Here is a 25,678-nt window from a genome sequence, read left to right as displayed (position 1 = left end):
TGTGATTGAATTATGCTTAAAACTGATGTTGCATAAATTTGCTGTTATGTGTGGTGGTTTTAGGTATTTATGAATGGTCCTATCATTGGACTCGTGGTTTTAAGGCGATGGTATTTAATTCGTTATTGGGTATGTAATGTAGGTTTAAGATTTTTTGTGACAATGATTTTGTTTATACCCCCTTTGTCCAGGAGTGTGTGGACTCCAATTATTGTTAATATGCTTAAAAGAAAAGTGCTGTGTTAGTGCTGTGACATGTTATGTTTCAAGACCTTGGGTGGCAGTTTAAGGTACAGGTGTTATAATGGTGTATAAGGTCAATCAATGTACGTGTGCTATGAAGGTTGTTGCTGTGAAAGTAAGCTAAGGTGTTATGATATTTTTTGGACAGTTAATCATTATTACCCTTCGCAGCTTTGAACAATTCCCAAGGAAAGATGAACCTTTCCCTTTACAGATACCTTGTCATTCTGGTGTGAACAGCAGAAATGGTGTACGATTTATATTTGACGAAGGATGTGGTGTATATTTAAGGTAGCCTATGAAGGCATTAAGATGTCGCATATTAGTGTTTTAAGTATTTACAATTACCGCAGTAATGAATCCTTTATTTGGACACTATATTTTGTTGGTGATTATTGTATGGACAATTGGTTTTATGGTATCTTCATTTTTCTTAGTTGCCACCTCCCTCTCCTCTTGCACCTAAGTGTCCCTATGGTGATGAATTCATTATTGATACAGGTTGTCCTTAGATTTTAGTCCTAGGTGAGACTTGGTGCAATTTTTAGTTTATATGGTGTTAAAATGACTTTTCAATTTGTTAAACATTTGTAATTCCTTTGTTAATTGTGTTATATTATATTTCAAGTGTGTATATTGGATACTTTATTCCCTTACGTTAACGTAAACTTTTGCATATTTGTTTAACTTTGCAATTTTGTCTGGAAAAAAAAAAAAATATTTTTTTTTCTCTCTCTGGGTGAGGATGTGTAAGTAATCCTTAGGATTTTTATATGTATCGCTACTTAGGTTAGCTTTTAAAAAGTTCCTCTTCTCTTTCTGAATGGCTGTGAACGTTCATTGTTTGATTCGCTTTCTTGTTAGTAGTGTACTCCCTCACTCCAGTGGTATTTGTGTAGTCTTGTTGACTAATCCGCCCTGTTTCTCCCCTCCATAGTTTGGCTTTGCTGAATTTGACTTGAGACCTGATTTCCAAGCTGCAGCAGTTTGTATCTGCATCCCTGACTTGTGAGCCTGCTATCTCTTCTCGGATTTACAGCAAGTCCTCGAAATATATATCTTCAGCTGGCAGATGTCTCCTCCACATCTCTGCCATTTTATTATTGCCTCGTGGTGCATTATTTGCCAGAGGGGCCTCAGCTTGGCGACGGTAAGGCTTTGCATCCATTAATTATAAAAAGTATTGACGCAAGATTACATGGGATCATCGCGTTCCATGATTATGAACAAGATGACTAGATCACGGCTTGCAACTGCAGTGTCATATAATTTTCTGATAGGAGCTCTATGTAATTGTATTGGATTTGCCTTCTCTGCCTTTATTGGAGTGCTTATGGGAGGAGACCTTCTCGTCCTCATCATCATCCTTTATAGTTTAAAAATTCAGGTTATTCCTTTCTTTTGGTTATTTTCTATTCATCTCGGGGCCCCCTTTCCCTCCTTCAGAGGTTGAATGCGTTTGCCTAATCATTTGGGTACAATGTTGTGTAAGTGCTTTTGTGATTTAATGTTAATGAATAGGCCTAGTTTTAACTTCCTGTATTTTATTGAGATTATAGTATATATTATTTTTTTTTTCATTGTTTTGCTATCCCCCTTGAGTTATTCTTGGGCTGCATTTACCTGGGCTTGGGACTTCCACCTTAGTGGATTGCCTCCCTTTTGAACACCTAGTTTGTGGTATTTTTGATATTTATGGTCCTGTAACCTCGATTGTGGTTGTGGTCCAACGAGCCATTACAATATTATATTTATCGCTATCAATTCCCCCTCGTTTAAACATATATGAAATCTTAATTCCAGGTAGATCGAATTAGACCTTAAGGACATTTGTAGTTCGATATATAATATATATACTATATATATCTATATATATATAATATATATATATATATATATGTGTGGTGTGTGTGTGTGTGTTTGTGTGTGTGTGTGGTAGATAGTGTTATTTATTTCATAAAATTTATGCATATCTAACTACTGATTATAAACTTAATTCCTTTCCTTTGAGAATATATTTGTCAGAACAATTTACTCTCTATGTTCCACTGGAAAGACTTCAAATTGAAACCCTCAATGCAGCTTTAGGACTGAAGAGCATGCATAATAAGTTTTTAATTCAGGGAGGAAAGGGAGGACGATAATATGAATTTAGTAAAGATAACTGTTTTATGCTCTCCATAAAACCAATTTGTGTCATTCAAAAAAACAAGCAAACTTCCTGCCATAACTACAGAATGTATATAGGAAACAACTACAACCAACTCAAGTCCTCCTCAGAACATCTACAGGCTCATCTCCAGTCAAAACCCGAAGATTCACCTACAAGGCATCCCTGTAAGCACTCTAATCATCATCGTGTCGTGGTGGGCAGTGTTGGTGTCCCGTAGCGGCGTCGTTCCTTTGCTACAGGTGTTGCTTCAGGAAACAAACGACACAAGAGCTGAGGTAAGACTCCCTGATGAATCTTTTCCCTTTGACGTTTATCACAAGTCACTGTATGGTTGGCCACTGGGAGTACAATGCCTCCAGAGCCCAAGAGAAGTATCCAACAATAGTCCTTATTATAAATTGTGATGTTAATATTCCCGTCTCTTTGCCCTTTCCTGTGTCTTGACCACTGCTTTTTCTGTCTCCCTGAACTTAATCCTTCGTACTGTGTTTTAGATACCACGGCGATGCTATGAGCCAACATCAACCACAACTCTCCATAATTGTGGGCCAACTGATCTTGATCTACGAAACCACGGGACTCTTCCCATCCTGATTCTCCTCGACATAGTTCATCACATGACGCGAAAACAGCATCTACGGAGTAATAGTGCCACGTTTGAAATAAAAAACCTGACAAATTGCCACATTACTGATGAACAGTGCCACATTTGAACCAACTCACCTGAGGAACATCATTGCTATACTTGACTACACATACTGAGGAGCTGTGGGCCACATTGAAATCAACATTACTAGAACTGTTCACATGACTAACTTACCTGAGTACATTGACCACACTGAACCTACATTACCTGAGGCAACAGTGCACATTGAACTAACTTACCTGCGAAAACTGTCACATTGAACCTAAATTACCTGACATAACATTTATTCTAGCAACAGTGCCACATTGAACCTAACGTTTACCTGATCAACATTACTCAAAATTTATCCTCGGGACATCCTTGTTGTCACCTCAAGGGTACCCAAAAAAAATGGGTCCTCATACTCTGTTATAAATCCACCAGTTTATAAAATATCACCCCAGGCTAAATCCGACAGCCATTTACCACAGATGTACCGCAAAGTAAACCATTTATGATACTGCCACATGGTATATAAAACCCACAACAATCAACCTGGTCGGGATATTAAACCACAGAGAAAACCACAATTCAATAGTTATGCATAACAATAATATACTGCAAATATAACTACTGGTGAATAATAATCTCATAAAATAAAACACCTTTCATAGCCCCAAAAAACCACAATGCCTATGTGCACCCTCCTAGAGCCATAAAACACCGAAAGAAACCACAATCACTACCTCTTTTGGCTCTAAATCACAGATCACTACCACCAAAAATCAGCATACCACGAATCTCTCAAACTTAACAGTATTTCCCCTATTTTTTTTTCACCCAGTTGAGCCATGAAATACTATTTTCTGTTTTTACACCAAATTGCGCAGTTTGTTGTGCATATAAGAAAAATAGTAGAAAATGAAAGGAAAAACTGTGACATTAAACGTGATTTAATCACATTTCGTCATCATTTGAAAAATATACAGAAAATGCAACTGCAAATGTTATTATTGTTTACCACTACCAACCTTTTTCAGTTTGATATGTGAGTTACAATTTTGACCGACCTAGTCCTTTTCCATCTAAGACTACAAATCGTCCCTATCTTTTTCCTCAATATACTCTAAAAGGACCCTCAATTTTCGGACCTATATTTGGAATTTAGTTCATTTCTCATATTGATTTTTGAAAAATAACATTGTCTCCACATGCAATGTTTACATTAATGATTTCTTGTTGCTTCTTTCCACCTTTCTCGGGTCGTAGCCTCGAGATTCCGGCTGAGACAGGCAAGTCTCTCCTCTGCTGTGAAATTGCATGTATCTTCTCCATATTTAACCAAACACTGCTTTCAAATGGAGACATTTTATGGATACTGACCATAGTGATAGATGTCTAACCACATCTATATATGTAAGTTCGTTTCGCTTTGCGAAAGACTGGTTGTCTCTTCTTAATGACTGTCATTCGTACGCATTCTGGTTTCCTTCTTTCTCCTATGTTGATATCTTAGTAGGAGTGGTTCTTCTTAAATAAAGGATAATTCAAACGGATATAATTGATAACAGTAACAACTTTTTTCTGAACTCCCATAACAAGAAAGACAGTTCGGTCGTGAGACCGTTCCGTTTTATCGCTAGAAATGACTGCCTTATTAAGCATCACGTTGATAGCGAAACATTAGCTATCTCAGCGATTCACATAAAAAAACATACGTAGTCCGCCGCTCGGAAGTTAAAGTTTCCGGCGCAGGTTAACAGGTCAACCGCTTCCCATGGAATGGTGTTTATGAAAAAGTTGACAATATACAGAACTATGACATTTTTCAAAAAACTTAACCAGGCTACTGCGGCATTGCATACGTGATCTAGATTTGCCATTGGTCAATAGACCCTCCTATTTCGCCAATGACCCACAGGTTCATGGATTCTATTTACAGATATATATTTTTATCTGTTTAATATAATGTTATTTATTTACATTAGGCTCGGTCAGCTAGCCATTCAAGCCTTGAATAACAAAAGTTTACGTAAACATGGGTTTTCTTAGGAGTGTGCTCGAACATATATTTTAGATATAATCATAACAAGCAATAATGCATAAAAAAGGTTTCTGTTACATACCCTTCTTGGACATATTGCCTAAACAAGATAAATGCATGGAAAAATATAGATCCATGTTTGATAATAATAATTATTGGATATCAAAAAAAAATCAAAAGTTAAAATCAAAAGGTTAAATGTATTCATGATGATTATGGTAATAGGTAACCTGTTAAGAATGCGGTTACTGGTAAACAAAAAACATGATCATGGTAATTGTTAAAGAGTACTTGTCACCCCTTATAATAATAGTATAATGGTACACTTTATATAGTTAAGTTGGCAAACGATTAATACATAGGGCTGGTAGATTTTATAGGTGCCCGAGAGATACTTTAAATTGTTCAAATGCAAAGGAGTGAGTCCTTTCTTGTCCTACATTTTTGCCAGCGTACAGACCGCTTTTCACACACAACACAATTCCAGACAATTTTCCTAGGCATAGGGCACCAAAATGAAATGGCCAGTTTTTTCAGCGGCCTGAACGTATACCGCTTGAAAGCGCAACAGGTACGTCATCTGGACGGCCAACAACGTTTCCTTGGAGATCCTTCTGTGTACGCCTCAACACTACGCCAAGCAAGATGTTACAGCGTAATCCCTAAGCCGTCACGCTAACACGGCAGCCGCACGTAGTAACGAAGATTTTCTCACCCCATAGTCGGTGACAGCGTGGTTCATCTACAGCCAGTTTCGTCAACGATGAGCCACCCGCGCGTTGTATGGAAGAGGTGTGATGGGATAATTGTAGTCGCCCATTATAGTTCGCAACATACGTCTTCGCACGTATTATTGTGACCCTTGATAGGTGTAGTTTGTAAGATGTCCCCGACAGCCATCAGCTGCTACTAGACTTGGAATCGTGGTGGTCCCGTCCGGGCATTCGACTTGAAAACAGTCTTTTGGTCGTATGGGATCCCAGGAGCCCATTATCATTCTGTAATTGAACTTATTACTGTAAAAGGATAAAGTTTCCTTTCAGACAACCTTCGCATGTATGGATGAGAGAGCCGTTTAGCACTAATGCCTACTCACATGAATCCATTGATATAGGATAAATTCAAAAGAGGTCGCTGTACAAACTTTATTATTCATGCTTCTGAACGTGGGGTGAGTTTTATCTAATCTTTAATGACTTTAAATGATTTCATATCAGGAGAATCAGAACAGTACCTTCAAATTGATATTACTGACTATGGTTTATTCGTCATGAGAAGTTGGAAACGGTTTGTATTTTGTATGATTGCCAGCATCGGAAGAATCAAAATGAATATGATCATAATCTATAATTTTCAACGCTGACTGGGGATATTAGGCTATAATAAACCTCTTTATGTGCGTCTAATAAAAGAATATAACCTAGTTTCTCCCGTCCGTTTCCACTAAGTTAAGTCAATCCTTAATAGGCTAAGGTGTGGAGATAAACACACCTTTTGTTGCTAACGTATATCTTCTACATAGTCCTTTTGATTTCACAATAAATGTGGATATTTTGATACGATAATGATCTATTTTCGAACTATAATAAGCTAACGTAGCAACTAGGTTGAACTTCCATAATCTTGATCGATATTACTAGAATGTTCGTTCACGCAAACTCATTATTTGAATTGATGATGATTAACTGCTGCGAAGTTTCGGACAAAGCTAATTCGTTGTTGTTTTGCAAAAACCTTCCAATTCTTTATTTTGATTATTTAATCTTAAGGCGACTTTGAATTCCTAAGCCCAGACTCGCGAACGGATCCTAAGATCTTTTAGTCCAGCCAAAAAACGGTTGTCGACGTTCTGAGTATTGTTGCCGCACAGACACATCCCAAGTCCACGAGCAATTCCTCTGCTCAGCGGTTTTTTATTGTGGCCATCGTAATAGTAACATTCCAGCGACGCTTAGGGTTTGAGCTAGCAAAATCTCTGAGTTAGGCATGAAAATGTCGTTGGTGCATGTCACTCGAACGAACAGCGCAAACCTCACAGGTCATTCTTTAGGTTAAGGACGTCCTCGTTCGCAAAAAGATAGCTTGCATATCCACTTCTAATGACTTATATTACTCGATACTATAAAAAATGTCTTCTGCTCTGTCGATAATCGAGCATGATTAAATTCTTAGTTCTTTCGGTCTTAGCGCTCTTTCCATAAAACAAAGATGTCTGAACCCATACAATATTCATCCTCACAATACGATTCATCATTTTGAAACCTGCAATGAGTAAAATAATGTAATAACTCATGTTCAAGAATATGTTTACATACAATAGGATTGATATATATTATGTAAAATTATTATACAAGATTTCATAATACAACCATTTTTTCCCTCACTCCACTACCTTTCTTTAGATTCTGAATATGTGCCAATGGAACTATTCTCATTCAGTGGGTTGGATACATTTTGAACCCTAAATCTATTGGCCGTCATGTTCTAAATGTTAAACGGGCCTTCAAACTTAGGTGTCAGTTTTTGTAATTTTAGACCTTACGTACGTATACTTGTATGTATACCTGATCTGCCCACGGCATATGTTCTAGTTGGCTTAGCCTATTTTATCATGATTTCTTTCATTATAATTTGTGCTTCTTCTAATAAAGATTCTTACAAAGTATCATTATATCGACTTATGCTTGCAATCCATCACATCCTTTAGAGATTGATACATTAATGTTTGTAGGCGTTTAATACATGGAAGGTGTTCTAGCTGGGATACGTACGTGCCTCGTTCGGTGTCATTTTAATAGACACATGATATGAGTGATTAAGTGTGCTAGTACCGCAGGTATGGCAATGTCCCATTGGTCCTGCCCCCCTTAAGAGGTGACCCTTAAATGTTTAAACCTTACGATTTGCCCTTTCCACTAGCCCATGAGACTCTGGGTGATAGATCAGGTATTGATTTTCTTTAATGCAAAAGGAATTCGCACAAGGAGTTAAGGAAAGTTATTGAACTCCCCGCCAGAGTCTATATGATTGTGTGTGGATTCCAGTTTACAAATGTATCACTCGTAAAACTTTCTAGCGCACTATCGACTGCGGTTTTTGTTTTAAGCGCTATCAGTTCTGTATATCGAGTCAATGCATCTATGATTACTATAGGTGTTTATTTCCTCTGTCTGACTCGTAACCTGTTAATAATATCTAAGTTGTACTTCTTTCAAGGGTTGATTTGGAGCAAGGGGTAAGCCCCTAGGCTGACAGGTGTCTTCGTGTCCTTTGTAATTCCTTGACAAGTGGCTACAATTTGCTATGTGCTTTTTTATATCTGTAAGCATCATATTCCAATAAAATAAAGATTTTGGCTCTCTGTGACATTATTGCAAAACCCGGGTGTCCCCTGCACTGGATTTTCATGCCAACCATTTTAAGACAGTGGGTATGAGTGAGATAGGTGACCTACCACCTGTTGTTTATTCACTGGGAAGGAGATGGTGTGTTGCAGGTTTCGCTCGTCCCGGATCTACACAGGATATTATCTTTGATTATATAATCTGCTGCTTAGACTTTTATGTATTCCTTTTCCTTCGATTTTCCGTTTAAAGAAAACAGCATTTAATGAATTTTTTCTATTTGGCTGATCTTTTCTTTGTGTCCGTCTGTAATAGTTCAGCATACTAGCCAGCCCAGAGCTTCTCTGTTCGAATATAGTTTTTTTTAAAAACAATGGGCCTGGATGTTGAGATATCTATTATTCAGCTATGGCTCGTAAAGATGAAGAGGGTGGCGTGATAATAGCGTCAGCATGATATTTGGCTTTCACAGGTGTAAAATACCCGATCCTCGCGCCAAAGTCGTGGATGTCATAGTGCCACCGAGTTTTCGCTTGGGCTGTGACTAAAGCCTTTAAAGAAGTCGGTTAGGGGCCTTATGATCAGTGACGAACCTTGACGGATAACCCGTATATTAAATGAAACTTAAAATGCACGAGTGAATTAACAATAGCGATCCCTTCTTGTCTATTACTGCATATTTACTTTCGGAAGGTCTCAGTTTACGTGAATAAAAGCTATAGGGAAAACTGTTTATCATATTGTTGAGCAATGAACCCCACCTACTTCTAGGTCCTGAGGCGTCTGTTGCTATAAAAATTCCTTACCGAAGTCAGGAAATTTCAAGATATGAGAACTACACAGTTCATCTTTCAATTATTGAACGCCTGTTGATGATGTTTCAGACCATATTAATCTACGCCCTTTTTTATAAGATCGGTTAGGGGGCAGCTAGATTGAGTAGTTTGTCGCGTATAACGTGGCGATAATAGCCACTACAAATCGAGAAATTGCTGTATTCCCTTGACGTTAGTAGTTATCTGGAAGTTTACGGATAAGCGCGATACCTTATCATGGGACTACTTTAAGACCTTGACTAGAACACTGAAACCTAATAGACTGTTCTGTGTTAAAAAAGAAAAAAACGCCACTACTTATCTTAACCCTTTAGGTTATGCCTGCCATTAGTCCTTTGTAATCACAAGTCTCTAATTTAACGTAGATGTTCTTCTAAGGTATTATAAAAGATTACTAGTCGTCCATATGCATGCAGATATCTCCTAACAATCTCCAAACACAATGTTTATCATTCTAAGTCAAAGTATAGGAGCACAACGTAAACCAAAGGCATACACAAAATTCATATGTCCCCTGGCTGTTCCTGAGTGCAGTGTATGGGATACTTTCTTCTCCAACGGAATCTGATGAAGCCTTTTATAAGTCCAAACTGGTAAAATATTTGTTCTGACCTAGTAGTAGAGATAGAATATCGTCAGTACATGGCACTGGGAATCGGTCAGGGATGTTTTCCTCATTTAAGCGACGAAAATCGATGCATATCCGCCAAGTTCGATCTTTTTTGGTTACTACTATTAACGGAAAATTATAAGGGCTGTTTGATTTCCTAATGACTCCTTCTTTTAGCATTTTACCTACTTCCTCAGTTATCTCATTCTGAAATTTCATAGGAAGTCTGTACGAAGGTACATAGATTACCTCTCTTGTCCTTTAGCCTTATTTGATGCTCGATGACATCCGTTTTTCCTAAGGTTCCATCCATAGTGGAAAAAACATCATGATATTCAGTTAAAAGATTCAAAAATTTCTGCTGAATTGCTTCTTCTTGAATCCGTCCTATTGATTTTGTTCTTTATAGATTGCAAAAGGGATTCTCCATCCGCAACTGATTGAGCGTGATTGATCTCAGCTACGGTAAGAATGCGATGTTTATAAACTTCCACATCCAAGATATGTTTGATTTTTGTGGATTACTAAAGTGGTATTCAAATGATTACAGACTTCGATGTTACATGTTGTTGTGAGCCGACTGTATAAATGGCTTGTGTGACGGATAATCCGTTGTTTTCAGAGTGTCGGAAAGGATTAACATTTTCAGATCCCGGCAAGGTTTTCTTTACACGCACTAATATGTTCGAAGTTACGTTCGGCTCGAGTTTTGAGTGCAAGCTGATATTACGGGCGAGCGAGAATTCTGTTGGGTCGCATGGATTATTTCTTGGTTTATGAGACAAGTGATTGGTTCTTCGATATATGTTACTACTCTGTCTGTCTCCTTCCTTATTATCTAAACTGATTTTAGGGTATTAGAAGACTTATAGAATTTTCCTTTGATACACGCCATGTTTTGCAGGAGCTTACGGGTAATATTTTTGAGTGCCCATAGACGGGTATCTGATAATTACTGCGGGATACATATTAATGTTTTGTACAACTATAAAGGTATCGGAAAACGTGCGCTTAACCGACTTTTGTACTGAACATGATTACTCCTATCACATTTAATTCATTATTTCCTATACCCGAGAGTCTTACTCCAGACTTCTCTATAGGGAAGTTTGAAAAGAGTAAATGATGAGTCCTCAAATCCATGATATTACGTGGACTACCGGAATCAAAGAACAAAGTAAATGACTTATGGTCCAAATTTACTGCATGTAAGGTTGGTCGTAACTCGTCTTGACTTATAATTGCGTGAATTTGTTGCAAATCTACGGGAACCTGCACAGATTTTTTGGATTCGGCCGTGTGTTTCATAGGAAAATCGATTGCCTCACACTGATCTGATAAATGATTAAACTGATTATTTGATACAAAAGATGTTGATCATGGATGACCCCAACATCGTCCTCTCCCCCTTGAGCGAAACTACGTGGTATTTTGCTTTGTTTAGCACTCTTGAAATTCGCATTGACCTTGCAAGTTCTGGCCTAGACGGCCCCAGGAACAGAGGTACCTGAAGCAAGATTTGTCTGTTTCTGTTGTTGACAGCATTTCGTTTGCTTGTTTCTTTTTATAGTCTGAGGACCCTTCTTCTTTTTGTTTGCACTGGCAACTGTTTTGCGTGTTTTGTAGATTCCTGCTGTTGATCCTCGAGAAGCAACGTTATATGAATGAGTGGAAACTATTATGTATTGAACAAAACGCGTCCAAACAGTTCTGAATCATGTGACCTGGTCGTTTACCACGTTATAACAAAACCATCCCTGCAGCTTGTTATTATTATATACCAACGTTTACTTGTTGTGGCTTATTCTCATTTTTTGCAAAAACTTGAGTGAGCGAAGGATCAAGGTCAGTACATTTAGACATGTTTTTTTATTTGTTTATACACATCTAATTCCGTACTGTCGGGCTGCAGCTTTTGTCAAACACCGCACTAAAGCTTCAGGCAACATGGCTGTAATGGTCGTGGGTATATGAGACGGATAAAATCTTTCACGGCGATTCTGGCACTCGTAACCCACCCGGAGTTACTTAAACTATCTTGGTATTCATTTAGCCGGTCGGCAATTAGCGCTGCCCGCTTGACAACATTAAGTTGAGTCATAGAGGCTTGGTTAAGGATATTTCTTAATGCCAATACTACATCTAAAGCCTCTTCACCCCCATACACGGCACGTAACCTAATTTTGAACACGTCCCATGCAGCCGCCTCTAGGAAAGAAACACCTCTTAGATATGCACTTGCGTCTCCTTTAGCAAAGTCTATGAAACTTTTGGCTTCCTGTAATTGTACAGCTGGGTCTGTGATGCTTTTTGCATTTAAATGAGCGTCTACAGATGAGATCCATGCCTCAACATTTTGAGGCAGGAACCCATTGACCCGACCTTGAAAAGGGACAATTGCTGACCTCGCGCTCACGAGCGTCACAACATTCGGGTTGCCAGCCGCAGTAGTTGCCATGTTCACTTTTACTTTTTTCTTATCACTCCTATTCCTTGCGGTCCTATCAAAATATCTATAAGAATACACTCGACCACTACGTAAACGCATATGCAATATACTGTATAAATGTGTTGCAAGTAATAGGAAAACCCCACAAAAAGATAATAGAAGTACAGATAATTTGATAAAGATATTATTCGGAGAATTCCTGCAAGAAAACGATTAGCAACAACAAGAAAAAAAAAAGTCTGCGGGCGAGAACTCGTAGTTGAAGATTGATTCCTGTAATGAATGAAGATTAAGACTATATAACTCACCCCCAGAATACTGGACGATCGACTCCTGATGAATAACACTTCACTGAGAAAAAACCTGAATAGATAAAATTCTACTTAGCTCTGGGTTATATGGGGAAGGATTGTTGACATCCGATGATGTCACAGTTCCTCTTTCTCTCGCGACGGAAGTTGTGATGATGTCACAGTCTCCTCCCGTCCTCGCATTGCATGAAGAAGCCCAAGTCTTGATGACGTCACAGCCTCCCTCTTCTCGCGTTGCTTCCTCCTGGCCTACTCTGCACGTACTCGCTTGTTATCGCGCGTTGTTTCCTTTATTTGTTTCTTCTTTCTGTTGATGTTCGATGCTGCTCCACGTCCGGTTTTGATTCTTGGAGTCATGTGATAACAGTCACTCAAACGTCGATGTTGATGCTTGTATGCTTCTCGATGAAGGACATATCTTCGTCTTCATAGAATGTTTACAGTTGCGTTGATTGAAGATCCCGTTTCCTCAGTTTATTATTGACTTAAAGCTGGAAGTTGATGTTTCAAGTTCTTCGGTCGGCTGATATGGTTCTTGTTAATGTTATTCTTCTTGGGTTCTGCCACCAATTGTAGTTCGTTTTGCTTTTGCGAAAGACTGGTTGTCTCTTCTTATGACTGTCATTCGTAAGCATTCTGGTTCCTTCTTTCTCCTATGTGATATCTTAGTAGAGTGGTTCTTCTTAAAGTAAAGGAGATGATTCAAACGGATAAGTTGATAACAGTAGAACAACTTTATTTCTGAACTCCATAACAAGAAAGACAGTTCGGTCGTGAGACCGTTCCGTTTTATCGCTAGAAATGAACTGCCGTATTAGAGCATCACGTTGATAGCGAAACATTAGCTATCTAAGCGATTCACATAAAAACATACGTAGTCCGCCGGCTCGGAAGTTACAAGTTTCCGGCGCAGGTTAACAGGTCAACCGCTTCCCATGGAAGGTGTTATGAAAAGTTGACAATATACAAAACGATGACATTTTCAAACAAACTTAAACCAGGCTACTGCAGGCATTGCATAGCGTGATCTAGATTTGCCTTGGTCACGTAGGACCCTCCTAATTCGCCAATGACCCCACAGGTCATGGATTCTATTTACAGATATATATAATTATCTGTTTATATAATGTTATTTATTACATATATCTGTCCCAGTTTTTATCATTTCCTCCTACAGTCTTCCTGAGAGCTTCGAGCACTTTCTTCTTTGCTCGTTCACACAACCACACAGCTTCAGATCTGCCAAACATTCTAAAGTCTTGTTCACGAATTCTCTGCCATTGTTGGTCAATAAAACCTCAGGTGAGCCATATCTGCTTAAGTGTATTATGCTTAAGTGGAAAAATTTCTACTATCCTTGTTAGTTCATCTATTATTACCAACAGGTACTTATTTGCATACCTAGATTCACAAAAATTTCATAGGATATCCATATGTATTCTCTGTAAAGGTCTACTTGGTATCAGATATGACCCTAATTTGCAGGAAGTTTTCCCTATGACCCTAATTTGCAGGAAGTTATCCCTGCGGGTTTGCAAGCATTACATACTGTACAATTTTCACAGAATTTTCCACATCTTTCCACATATTTTTCCAAATATATTTAGCATGCATCTCATTATATGTTTTTTTCTATACCCAAGTGTGGACTACCAAACCTGCAATGTACTATATCCAAATCCACTGGAATTAGGACTTTCGGAATTACGATCTGTGTCATGTCTCCTTTACTTTCACTAGTCCTTACTTTATATTTAATTTTCCTGACCAACAGATTACCTTCTAATTCTAAAACTGAAAAAGGTAACTATTAAGGGCATCTGCGACTACATTTAATTTGCCTTCTATATATTTGAGCTTTCCATCGAAGTCCCTAATAGTTAAGAACCATTGAGCTCTTTTGGGTGACAAATCAGGTTTATTAAAAAGATCTAATAATGGCTCGTGGTCTGTAAGGATTTCTACTTTATTCCCCATCAGTAGCATTCTAAAATGAACCAAACTTGATACTATTGCAAAGGCTTCTTTATCTACGGTAGCCATTAATCTTTCATTGCTGCCCTTTGTCCTAAATTTCCTGCTATAAAAAGTAATGGGATTGAACCTTCCATCAAATTTTTGCATAAGGCAAGCACCTATACCCTCCTGACCGGTATCAGTCACTAATGTGAATGGTTTGCTGAAATCTGGAAATTTCAGAACTAGGGGATTCATTAACGCATCCTTAAGTTTTTGAAAACTTACTTCTTGCAGTTTTCCCCTATGAAATTGAATGTCTTCCCGCAATACATCTGTTAGAGGAGCTGCTATGTTAGAAAATCCTTTCACAAACCTGCAAAAAAATCCGGCCATTCCTAGGAATGACTTAATTTCTTTCTTTGATTTCGGGGTACGAAAATCTGCTATTGCTTTGACTTTATCGTTGTTTACTCTAACCCCTTCCTTAGATATGACTTGACCTAAATATGTGAATTGCTTTTTCAAAAAGGAACACTTAGCTAGCTTAATTTTCAACCCTGCTATCCTAAGTCTCCCAAGTACTTCCTTAAGCACTTCTAGGTGTTGCACAATCGAGTCTGTTGCAATTAACATATCATCCATGTACACACAAAATTTTTTACCCAATAACACGTGCAAAACTGTGTTTACCAACCTCGTAAAGGTTATCAGACTACCTGATTAACTGAATGGCATTTGCGTAAGTTCATAAGGGACACTGAAAAGGCAGTATATTCCTTACTATTTTCACTAAGAGGGACCTTCAAAAAACCCTGCGCTAAATCAGTTGAGCTATAAATATTATGTCCCCAAATTTTTACAAAAAGATCTGGTATGCATGCCACTGGGTAACGGTCAGGAATTGTCTTTTCATTCAAACATCTACAACCGACGCATACTCGGACAGAGCCGTCCTTCTTATGCACTGCTAATGGAGGAAAGCTGTATGGAGACGAAATAGGTCTAATGATTCATTCCTCTTCCCATTTACTGACCTCTTTTTCTACCTGATCTCTGATTTTGAAAGTTATGTGGTATGCAGGAATAAGTTTGCCTTATGTTCTAACACATTAGTCAATCCCAGTTTTTCCTCTCGTAAAGCTACCGTGTCCCCAAATTCTGCCAAAAGCTTGCTTACCACTTCTATATGCTCTTTATAATCTGCATTAGTTAAAAGTTCTCTAAATATTTTCTTTCTTGATCGCATTTCTTCCTCTGAAAACTCAGTTTTCCCCTCTACAATAGCCAGTGAACCACTGTCATTAATCCAATCTTGGAGATCTACCACATATGTATTCTTCTGGTATTTCCTAACTGTATCATTACAGTTCAGTAATTCTATCCATGTAACACCAGTGTTTGATACACTGTTCACTGATGCAGTGCTAATAACCCCTCTTACCTCACTACCCTCAATTACGCATAGTTCCGTGGGCTTTTTCACTTCCCTCAGTTTGACTTTTACCATAGTCTTTGAACTTGGCATTAAAATAACATCCTCTGATAAAACATTTATATTTGTGGTTCGTGCCTCCCTGTTCCACGATCCCATAAATATCACCGCCCGTGGTTCTCATTGCATTCACCAAGACCCCATTGTTAGTATAAGTAATAATATCAGTATTGGCATCAGCATCACCACGCATAACACCATTGTTAAACCTGCCAAAATTGTTACCACCATGGCCCTCAATATCCCATTTACCATCACCGCAGTTATTCCCCGTATCATCAGTGTGGGTTTTGGTATCACCACTCCCCTATCCCTGGTATCATTACCATTAGCACTGCCAAAAGCACCCCCATTTTCACTATTCCCCATATCCACAGTTTCACTTGCGTCCTCATAAGAGATAAAAAACACCAGGTATTTCAACCGTTATACTACTAACACTTGTATGGACCGATATCTTGTCTCTTCTACATGCAGGATGGCCCAGCAAAAGTCTGTTTAACACAACCCCTTTTATAACCAAAAATGGCTCTATTAACACTCTATCACCCAGAGTAAACAGTATTCTAACAAAACCCAGGGTGTTTAATCTATGGGCTTGCACATCACACACCGTCTCCGTTGAGGGTTTCAAATGGTAATGGAAGAACAAGGATTGATACAGATTATGGTCCATTAAATTCACAGATGCGCCCATGTCTATGAAGATTGGGATATCCACATCCTCCACTGTTCCATATACTATCAGCCTGGGCTCTGGGGCATCCCCCACGAGACCACAATGGCACGTACAAATCATCTGTACCCTTTTTGGGGATCGACTTTCCAAAATTTTGCCGATCCCCTTGCCCTTTTAAGTGACCTGCCTGGGAAGTTCTCGTATTCTAACTCCTGAATTTCTGATATTCCACAATATTTGACTCAACATACTTATTTTGTGTGCCCTGGTTTATTATAATTGTAGCAACGCAACTGCTGTTGCCTTTGATCGATCAATCCTCTATTATATTCCACTTTTGCACACAAATGGGGAGAAGAAAAATTTGTGTCTCTTTGTATTGTATTTCTTGGACCAGTCCCATTAAAAAATGTACTATCCACCGGGGTACATTTGGACATTTGCTTCTGTATTTGGGCATAAATTATTCCTCGTCTGATATAGGTTCAATCTTTTCATCAAAACTGTCTACGATTGTGTCTGGGACATCGTGTAGAAGCATTGTGAAATGCATCAATTTATGTAAATTGTCGAGTGAGACATTATTCCCATTTACCCATTTGGAATTTTTCAATTTCTGTATTCATTCTCCTGCTGAGTCAAAGAGTTTTGAGTTATGCTCAATAAGGCTTGTTGTGCCTTTTCTAATTTTGTACATCCCTCTTAAATCTCTTGCCATATCTCCTTTTCTTTCAAGCCATAAGCCGCTCTGAAAAAAGGCTTGTAATTCGTTCCATGACCAACATTTTGTGCACTGAAAACTACGGCATCTAAATGACAAATCCCCTTTATTGAAATCTAACAAGGCTTTTGCTTCTGTGAACGCCTCTGTATCATCCTCAATTCCCTTAGCGTTTAAATAGTTATTCACCCCCTCAATAAAAATTTGCACTGATTGGGAGAGAACGCCATCAATAATGGGCTAACTCCTGCATTTATGTTTATTATTTTGTGCACCAATGTCTGGATTGTACTTGCATCGGGTCATTTTGTTTTCTTTAACCACCACATTTTACAATCCATTTAGTTCGTTGTACCACAAACATAAAGCTTCCTTTAAAGAGAGTTAAAGGCTACCATAAAGTTCCTTGATCACTTCTGAGGCAAGAAGAGACCTTTGACATTTAATGCAGTGATAAAGTTTTCATTCTCCAGTTGCAAACCTTAAAAGGAGCAGATAGATACAATCACTCAGTCACAGAAAATATACAGATGAAAGGTTGACTGGCAAGTAAAAATCAGTGACCGTATATCAAAATACATTCGTCATTTGAACATTTATTTGTGTTAGAATAGATTCTTATTTTTATTTTCATCACGACTTAAAATTATTTTCTTCCCAAGATAATATGACTGAGATATCTCCTGATCAAGTATCGCCTCTCAACCTTCCTGAACATAATCATGTATGGATAGCCCTTTGGAACAAGAACAAAGTTGACATTAAATTTCGTTTCTCTTCGATTTATGAATCTCAAACGCCATCTAACCATTATGAATCAACTGTCAAAGAAGGCTGGTCGATTTTGTCTATATCTACACGCGTAAGTAACTCCTAATCGTATAATTACTCTCCCATTCACTCAGTGTCACCTTCAAATCAAAATACATTTGCCTAATTATCGTTCACAGAAGCAACAATTTTCCAATCTGATAATTTGCTCAACTATACAGACAAATGTCAGGATATATTCTCATTATCAGGAAGAACGCTATAATTCTATGAAAGAACATTTTCGATAACTATTTTATTTTTTATCATAAATCTTCACTAAATGGCATTTATTTTTCCTTTGCATACTACAGGCGGTCTTTTATGAAAAGAGATGGCTTCATCCATGGGACACTCAACTACAAGGATGCAACTTGACGATAACTACAAATTACCTACTTCACCTTCAAGTGTTCCCGATGCCTTTTGAGCCACAAGGTGGGTATGGATGTATGTATGTATATATATATACACACACACACACACACACACACACACATATATATATATATAATATATATATTATATATATATATGTGTGTGTGTGTGTGTGTGTGTGTGTGAGTGTGAGTGTGTGTGTGTGTGTGTGTGTGTGTGTATAGTTAGTGTTCATTTATTCAAATATATATTTGCAAAGACTACTGTTTATAAACTATTACCTCCCTTTCCTTTGAGAATAATTTTGTCAGAACAATCACTTTATTTTCACTTGAAATACTTCAAAAGTTAAAACCTTCAAATCCAACATTTAGCACTGAAGAACTGCATAATGAATTAATTAAGGGAGGATGATAACATGAAATTAGTAAAAGATAACCGTTTTATGCTCCTTCATAAAACCAAAATTTTCTTCCAGAAACAAGCAAACTTCCTGCCATAACTACAGGAATGTATATAGGAACAACTACAACCAAAACTCAAGTTCCTCCTACAGGAACATCTACAGGCTCATCTCCAGTCAAACCCGAAGATTCACCTACAGGCATACCTGTAAGCACACTAATCATCATCGGTGTCGTGGTGGCAGTGTTGGTTGTCGTAGCTGCGTCTTTCCTTTGCTACAGGTGTTGCTTCAGGAAACAAAACGACACAAGAGCTGAAGGTAAGACTTCCTGAGGAATCTTTCCCTCTGCGTTGTATTAAAGACTGGAATCTATGGTGAGAACAGTCACTGTATGTAGCCACTGAATACAAATAAATATCTTAATAAGCAAATGCTAATCTAGAGCAGAAATAGGAAGTCTTCCAGAAGTCTCTTTATGCTTTCCTGTTTCCTTGCTTTTCCTCCTTCTCCACCTTTAACCCCCGCCTCTTAACCACTGGCTTTGTCCTGTCTCGCGTGGCCCAATTCTGCTATCTGTGTCTTAGAGACTGCACCGAATGAAAGGGCAACATTAACCCATCTCCTCTAATGCAGGGATACCAATGGAAGAAGGCCACAGGACAGTTTCCCACCCTGGCTCTGCTCGGCCAAATTTGCTTCATACCACTGAGAACGCTCTCTACGGAACAATAGTACCACACAAGGCCACGTGAATTTACAGGAATAGTGCGTAAGTATCCTTTTTGTGTTTTGTGACTACTGCAGCTGAAGGCTCACATCTTTTTCCCCCGGAGAGAGAGAGAGAGAGGAAATGAGAAGCCGTCAAGAATGCTTCAACATAAAGTGACATTGAGGGAACAGAATTGCAGGCGTTATAGGAACGAATAAGGGCTAAGAGAACCCAATTAAATATTTTCTTGGCTCTTATGGATTAAGCGTTACTTTCGATATCATACGAATGGTTCACAACTAGTGTTGCTTTCATTATTAGTATAGTATTAGAAGTATAATGAAGAGCAACTATCCAGATTTACAGGTTAGCAACATTTTCTTACACGCGGGAGCATGTTTGTGTATACATTTATGTATATGCATGTAAACATTAATTTTTTAAAAACCTTTGTTTATGAAAGAGATAAGAGCCATCAGTTGCAAGATGGTCATTATTTACAGTTTCTGAAAGAAGTCGACATCCCGTTTGAGCCACGAAACACTTCGAATGAGAAACTACCTGTTCTAAACCACCAAATATGAACTTTTAATAATCCATTTGACTTCTCTTCAAATGAATGAAATCTTTCGATGAAGCTTGCATTACTAATATGACCATAAATTTTTATTTCACACAAATTATAATTAGAATAATATCCTTTATCTCACTTAAAACACTACTTAATTGAATGTGCTTTGGTCTTCACAATGAGCTTTTTAGTGCAGCTCCTAACATGACATACTGCTCCGCATTCTTAAAGTAGCCGTATTTTCACCATTAATTGTGATAATAGTTCTGTTAACGTTATTTCCAATTATGGTATTTTAAATTATTTGTCTTATTCCATCATTTCGGATTGTTAATTGAGAACATTGGGTGTTTGCATCGCCCCCCCCCCCCCCCCCATACTGGCCAACGAGAGTTCACTGTTTAAGTTAAATACCTTTGTGATTTCCAGTCATTATTCAAACCTTATTATTCTTGGTTTTATCATTCTTTTTCGGTGTAGTGGCGTCAAAGAATTTTGTGTATTAGTAAATTCGTATTTGGTGCGTGATAAAGTATCATCTACCTTGGAGGTAATTCTAAGTGAGGTCTTTGTGCCTGATTCTACCTTGGAAATTGATTTTTCCTACAGTTTTAGCGTTCCTGATGAATTATAGTAGTCTCTACCTAAACTCCCCCCCCCCAACCCTCTCTCTCTCTCTCTCTCTCTCTCTCTCTCTCTCTCTCTCTCTCTCTCTCTCTCTTTACCAACCGCATCCAAAAATATGCAAAAACCTACAAGAAGGAAAAGGATGTAAGTTCGACAAAAAATGTAAATATATGCACCCTGTAGCCATGAATCATAAAAAAATAATTAATCAATCAAGTAATAAAATCCAAAATAAGAAAGAAACAAGTAAAGAGAGGAATAAAGAATGTCAGGTAAAAGAAAAAAGCAAGCCATCAACGAGATATGCAGAGATGTCAGCAAAAAATTTCAAAGCATCAGCTCCAAGATTCTACTCAAGAGATAATAACTGTATTTATTATGCAAGAGGATATTGCAGATACGGAGAAAATTGCAGATTCAGACACAAAATGAATAATTATGATGAAGGAAGATCAAATATTATGGAAAAGTTGGATATTTTAATGTCAGAATTTCTGGAAATGAAAAAAAGAACAACATACCAGAACAGGAAAGAGACATGGAAAATTCTTATTATTACCAATATTAAATGAAGGAGAAAACACGCAAACCATCATAGTGATGAATGCGCAGGGTTTAGTTACGAGTAACTCAAAAAGAAAAATAGAGTACTTAGAAGAACTAACCCAAATTGAAAAGAAAATAGATTTAATGAATATAAGTGAAACCTGGTATTCCCAAGAGACTGGGAATGATGATCAAATAAAAGGGTTCCAAACTTATAGATCAGATAGAAAAAATAGGAATCAAGGGGGAACCGCAATATATGGGAAAGAACGAATAGGAGATTGTGGTTGTACTTATACATATAAAAAAGAGAGTAATAGTAGTGCAGAAGATAAGAGGCAATTCGAAAAGCTATTAAGATATGCTACTAGAATACAACATTCAACAAATAAATCACCTGCCAACAAGAAAGGAAAATACTTTAGACCTAGTATTTGTGAACGAGGTGAATTATGTTAAAGAAATAATAGTTTATAATGCGAGTATTTCAGACCATAATGTCATAGAATTAACAGTCCATTCCAAAGCAAGTGAAAACAGAGATAAGCAAGAAATGAAAAAGTGGGAAGGATATGGAAAATACAACTTCTACAGTAAAAATATAAAATGTCAGAAATAAATGAAAAATTAAACAAAGATTGGGATAACATTTTCGTAAGTGATGACATAAGGGTAAATACGGAGATATTATATAAAATATTAGAGAAAATAGTGGATAAATATATACCGAAGAAGAAAAGTAAACATCAGTCATGCATACCAAGAGACAGAAGGATCTTGTTCCAGAAAATCAGCAAGTGGAAAAAAGGTCTTGCAAAAGAAAAAGAAAAAAATATAGAACTGAAAAGTAAGATAGAAAATGCAGAACAAAAGATTATACAATCAAAAGAAAATGAAAAACGGGACTTGGAAGAAAAAACCCTAGTAAATATCAAGAAAAACACCAAACTATTATACTCATACGCGAAAAAGATGAATAAAAGAAGAATAGAAATAGGCCCTCTAAGAATTGAAGGGAGATTAACGAATGAAAAAAAGGAAATTTGCAACATACTGGCAGAACGATATAAGAGAGAATTCACCCCTAGAATAGATAATGAAGATAATGATATAGAAGTAAGGGACGAAAATAGTGAATATTTAGCTGACATAGAAATTAATGAAGCTGATATTGTGCAGGCAATTAATGAAATTAAAAATGGAGCTGCAGCAGGGCCTGATGGAGTTCCTGCTATTTTGTTAAAGAAAGTAGTTCATTCTATCGCAAAGCCACTGCAATATTATTAAGACAAAGTGTAGATACAGGCAAGATTTATGAAGAGCACAAATTAGCATATATCACCCCTACTTTCAAAAGTGGATCAAGACTAGAGGCAAGTAATTATTGGCCTGTGAGTCTAACATCACATATTATGAAAGTGTATGAAAGGGTAATGAAGAAAAATATTATGAAACATTTAATAAAAAATAACTTGTTTAATATAGGACAACATGGTTTCGTACCGGAAAAAGTACACAAACCCAACTGTTAGTCCACCGTGAGAACATATTCAAAAATATGAAAAGCGGAAATGAAACAGGTGTGGTTTATCTAGACTTTGCAAAAGCTTTTGACAAGGTAGACCATAATATATTAGCGAAGAAAATTAGAAAACACAATATCGTGGATAAAGTAGGAAGATGATTATAAGAATTTTTACACAACAGAAAACAGATAGTCATTGCAAACGATGAGAAATCGGATGAAGCCAAGGTAATATCCGGTGTGCCACAAGGTACAGTGTTAGCTGCAATACTGTTTGTTATTATGATTGAAGACATAGACAGTAATGTTAAGGATTCGGTAGTGAGTCGTTTCGCTGATGACACAAGAATAAGTAGAGAAATTACATGTGATGAAGATAGGAATGCTATACAAAGAGACCTTAACAAAGTATATGATTGGGCAGAGGTAAATAGGATGGTATTTAACTCTGATAAATTTGAATCAATACATTATGGAGACAGAGAAGGAAAGATATATGCATATAGGGGACCTAATAATGAGACAATCACAAATAAGGAAGCAGTTAAAGACCTTGGTGTGATGATGAATAGGAACATGTTATGCAACGATCAAATAGCAATTCTGTTGGCAAAATGTAAAGCAAAAATGGGAATGTTGTTACGGCACTTCAAAACAAGAAAAGCTGAACACATGATTATGCTTTATAAAACATATGTTCGTAGTCCACTTGAATATTGCAATATGATATGGTACCCACACTATCAATAGGATATTGCACAAATAGAGTGTACAAAGGTCCTTTACAGCGAGAATAGAAGAAGTTAAGGAACTTGACTACTGGGAAAGACTACAATCCTTAAAATTATATAGTCTAGAAAGGAGAAGAGCATGCTACATGATAATTCAGGCATGGAAACAGATAGAAGGAATAGCCGAAAACTCATGGATGCTAAAATATCAGAAAGAGCAAGCAGAGGTAGATTAATAGTGCCCAAACTATGCCAGGAAAAATAAGGAAAGCACACAGGACATTAATCCACTACGCACCAGCATCGATAATGCAGCGTCTATTCAATGCGTTGCCAGCTCATCTGAGGAATATAACAGGACTGAGCTCGACAAATATCTAAGCTGCATCCCAGACCATCCAAGATTGGAAGATGCAAAATATACTGGAAGATGTACTAGCAACTCTCTGGTAGACATTAGAGGTGCCTCACACTGAAGGACCTGGGGCAACCCAAACAAGATGTAAGGTCTGTAAGGTCTCTCTCTCTCTCTCATATATATATATATATATATATATATATATATATATATATATATATATATATATATATATATATATACATATATAGATATATATATATATATATATATATATACTATATATACATATATAAACTTTATCACTTACACAATTTTGTTCTTTAATGCAATTACTACAGCAGAGTCCAGCTGGCTTTACAGCTAAGCCCGCCTACTGATTACGTCACGATCATTCCTTGAAGTTGATTGGCTGGAAATAATTTCGAAAAGTTCATGAATCTGTGGTTCTTTTCATCTTCATTTATTTTACAGTGGTTGTTTTGCCGAATAAAATACATTGTGCTGTTTAAAATATAATCCAAGAGCCAAGAGGGGATGAAAGACAATTCTGTCACAGCTTTCTGAAGTTCTTAAACTGCCGACAGCCAGGAACTTGGGAACGTGAGGTTCTTTAAGTACAAGGACAGTCATTTACAAAAATGTAAATAAGACCATATATGCATTTAAGTACTGAAAAATATGGACTGCTAAAATATATGACATGTGTTATACGTTCCAATACTTACATTACTTATGCGGTTCTCCTTTAATTTCACAAAAAAATATACGAAGAGGTTAGCGAAGAGATGGTCAAGACTGCCTCTTTGTTTCCAATAATTTTCACCCTCCAATCACCTTCATCTTCGGCACGAAGAGGCATTTTGCGGCACAATAATACCATTTCAGTGATGAAGAGCTTCTTCGTCGTTGGTGGTGGTTTAAAAATACGGCCCTGAAAGTACTTAGCTTATTCCAAAGGAAATTTTTTACCATTTTTCACATTTTAGTGGTTTTTTTTTGTGCATTGATCCATTTTTCTTATTGAAGTGTGTTTTTTTTATTCTGTGGTTAATGCTTTCTTAATGTTTTTGCATATTTAACTGAGCTTTACACTTGTGAATGAATTTGCTTTTACTTCGAATTCTGTTCAAATTTTAGTTGTAGCTTCAGTTTCAAATTTACTTAATTTAATTTTTTGGATTAATTAATTTTTGTGATAAATTCAATTTGATTTAATTCTACTTAATAATTGATTCAAGGATTAATTAAAGTGTGGCAGTAAAGAAAAACAGACTTGGTTTTTTCTTCTTTACTTAAAAAATGATATATATATATAATGGATACAGACACACAACGATCCTTTGGTGGAGAGGTAATAATCTCCTATAGGGCTTGACTTCAACTAACCACACATACTCCCCACTCTCCAAGAGAACATCTTAAATAATCATTGACAATCAACAACAAGTAATATACAAACTCAACTAGTCATAAACGGTCATTTACACCTCTTCCTTAATAACCCACAACAACAGAAATACCTTTATAC

The 25,678-nt window shown here is 37.2% G+C and overlaps 1 protein-coding gene across 1 annotated transcript in view; it reads left to right on the top strand.

Moving 5' to 3' along the window:
* Positions 1–19,412, top strand: part of LOC135214245 (uncharacterized) — a 37,630-nt gene extending 18,218 nt beyond the window's left edge. The window contains exon 5 of the mRNA XM_064248309.1: positions 19,153–19,412. Within this exon, the coding sequence (XP_064104379.1) occupies positions 19,153–19,412 (260 nt within the window). The remainder of the gene's footprint in view (positions 1–19,152) is intronic.
* The last annotated feature ends 6,266 nt before the right edge of the window (positions 19,413–25,678 follow it).

This window comes from Macrobrachium nipponense, chromosome 45, assembly GCF_015104395.2.
Source record: "Macrobrachium nipponense isolate FS-2020 chromosome 45, ASM1510439v2, whole genome shotgun sequence".
NCBI lineage: Eukaryota > Metazoa > Arthropoda > Malacostraca > Decapoda > Palaemonidae > Macrobrachium > Macrobrachium nipponense.
The sequence above is the reverse complement of the archived record's forward strand: the minus strand, read 5'-3'. Positions and strand labels throughout refer to the sequence as shown.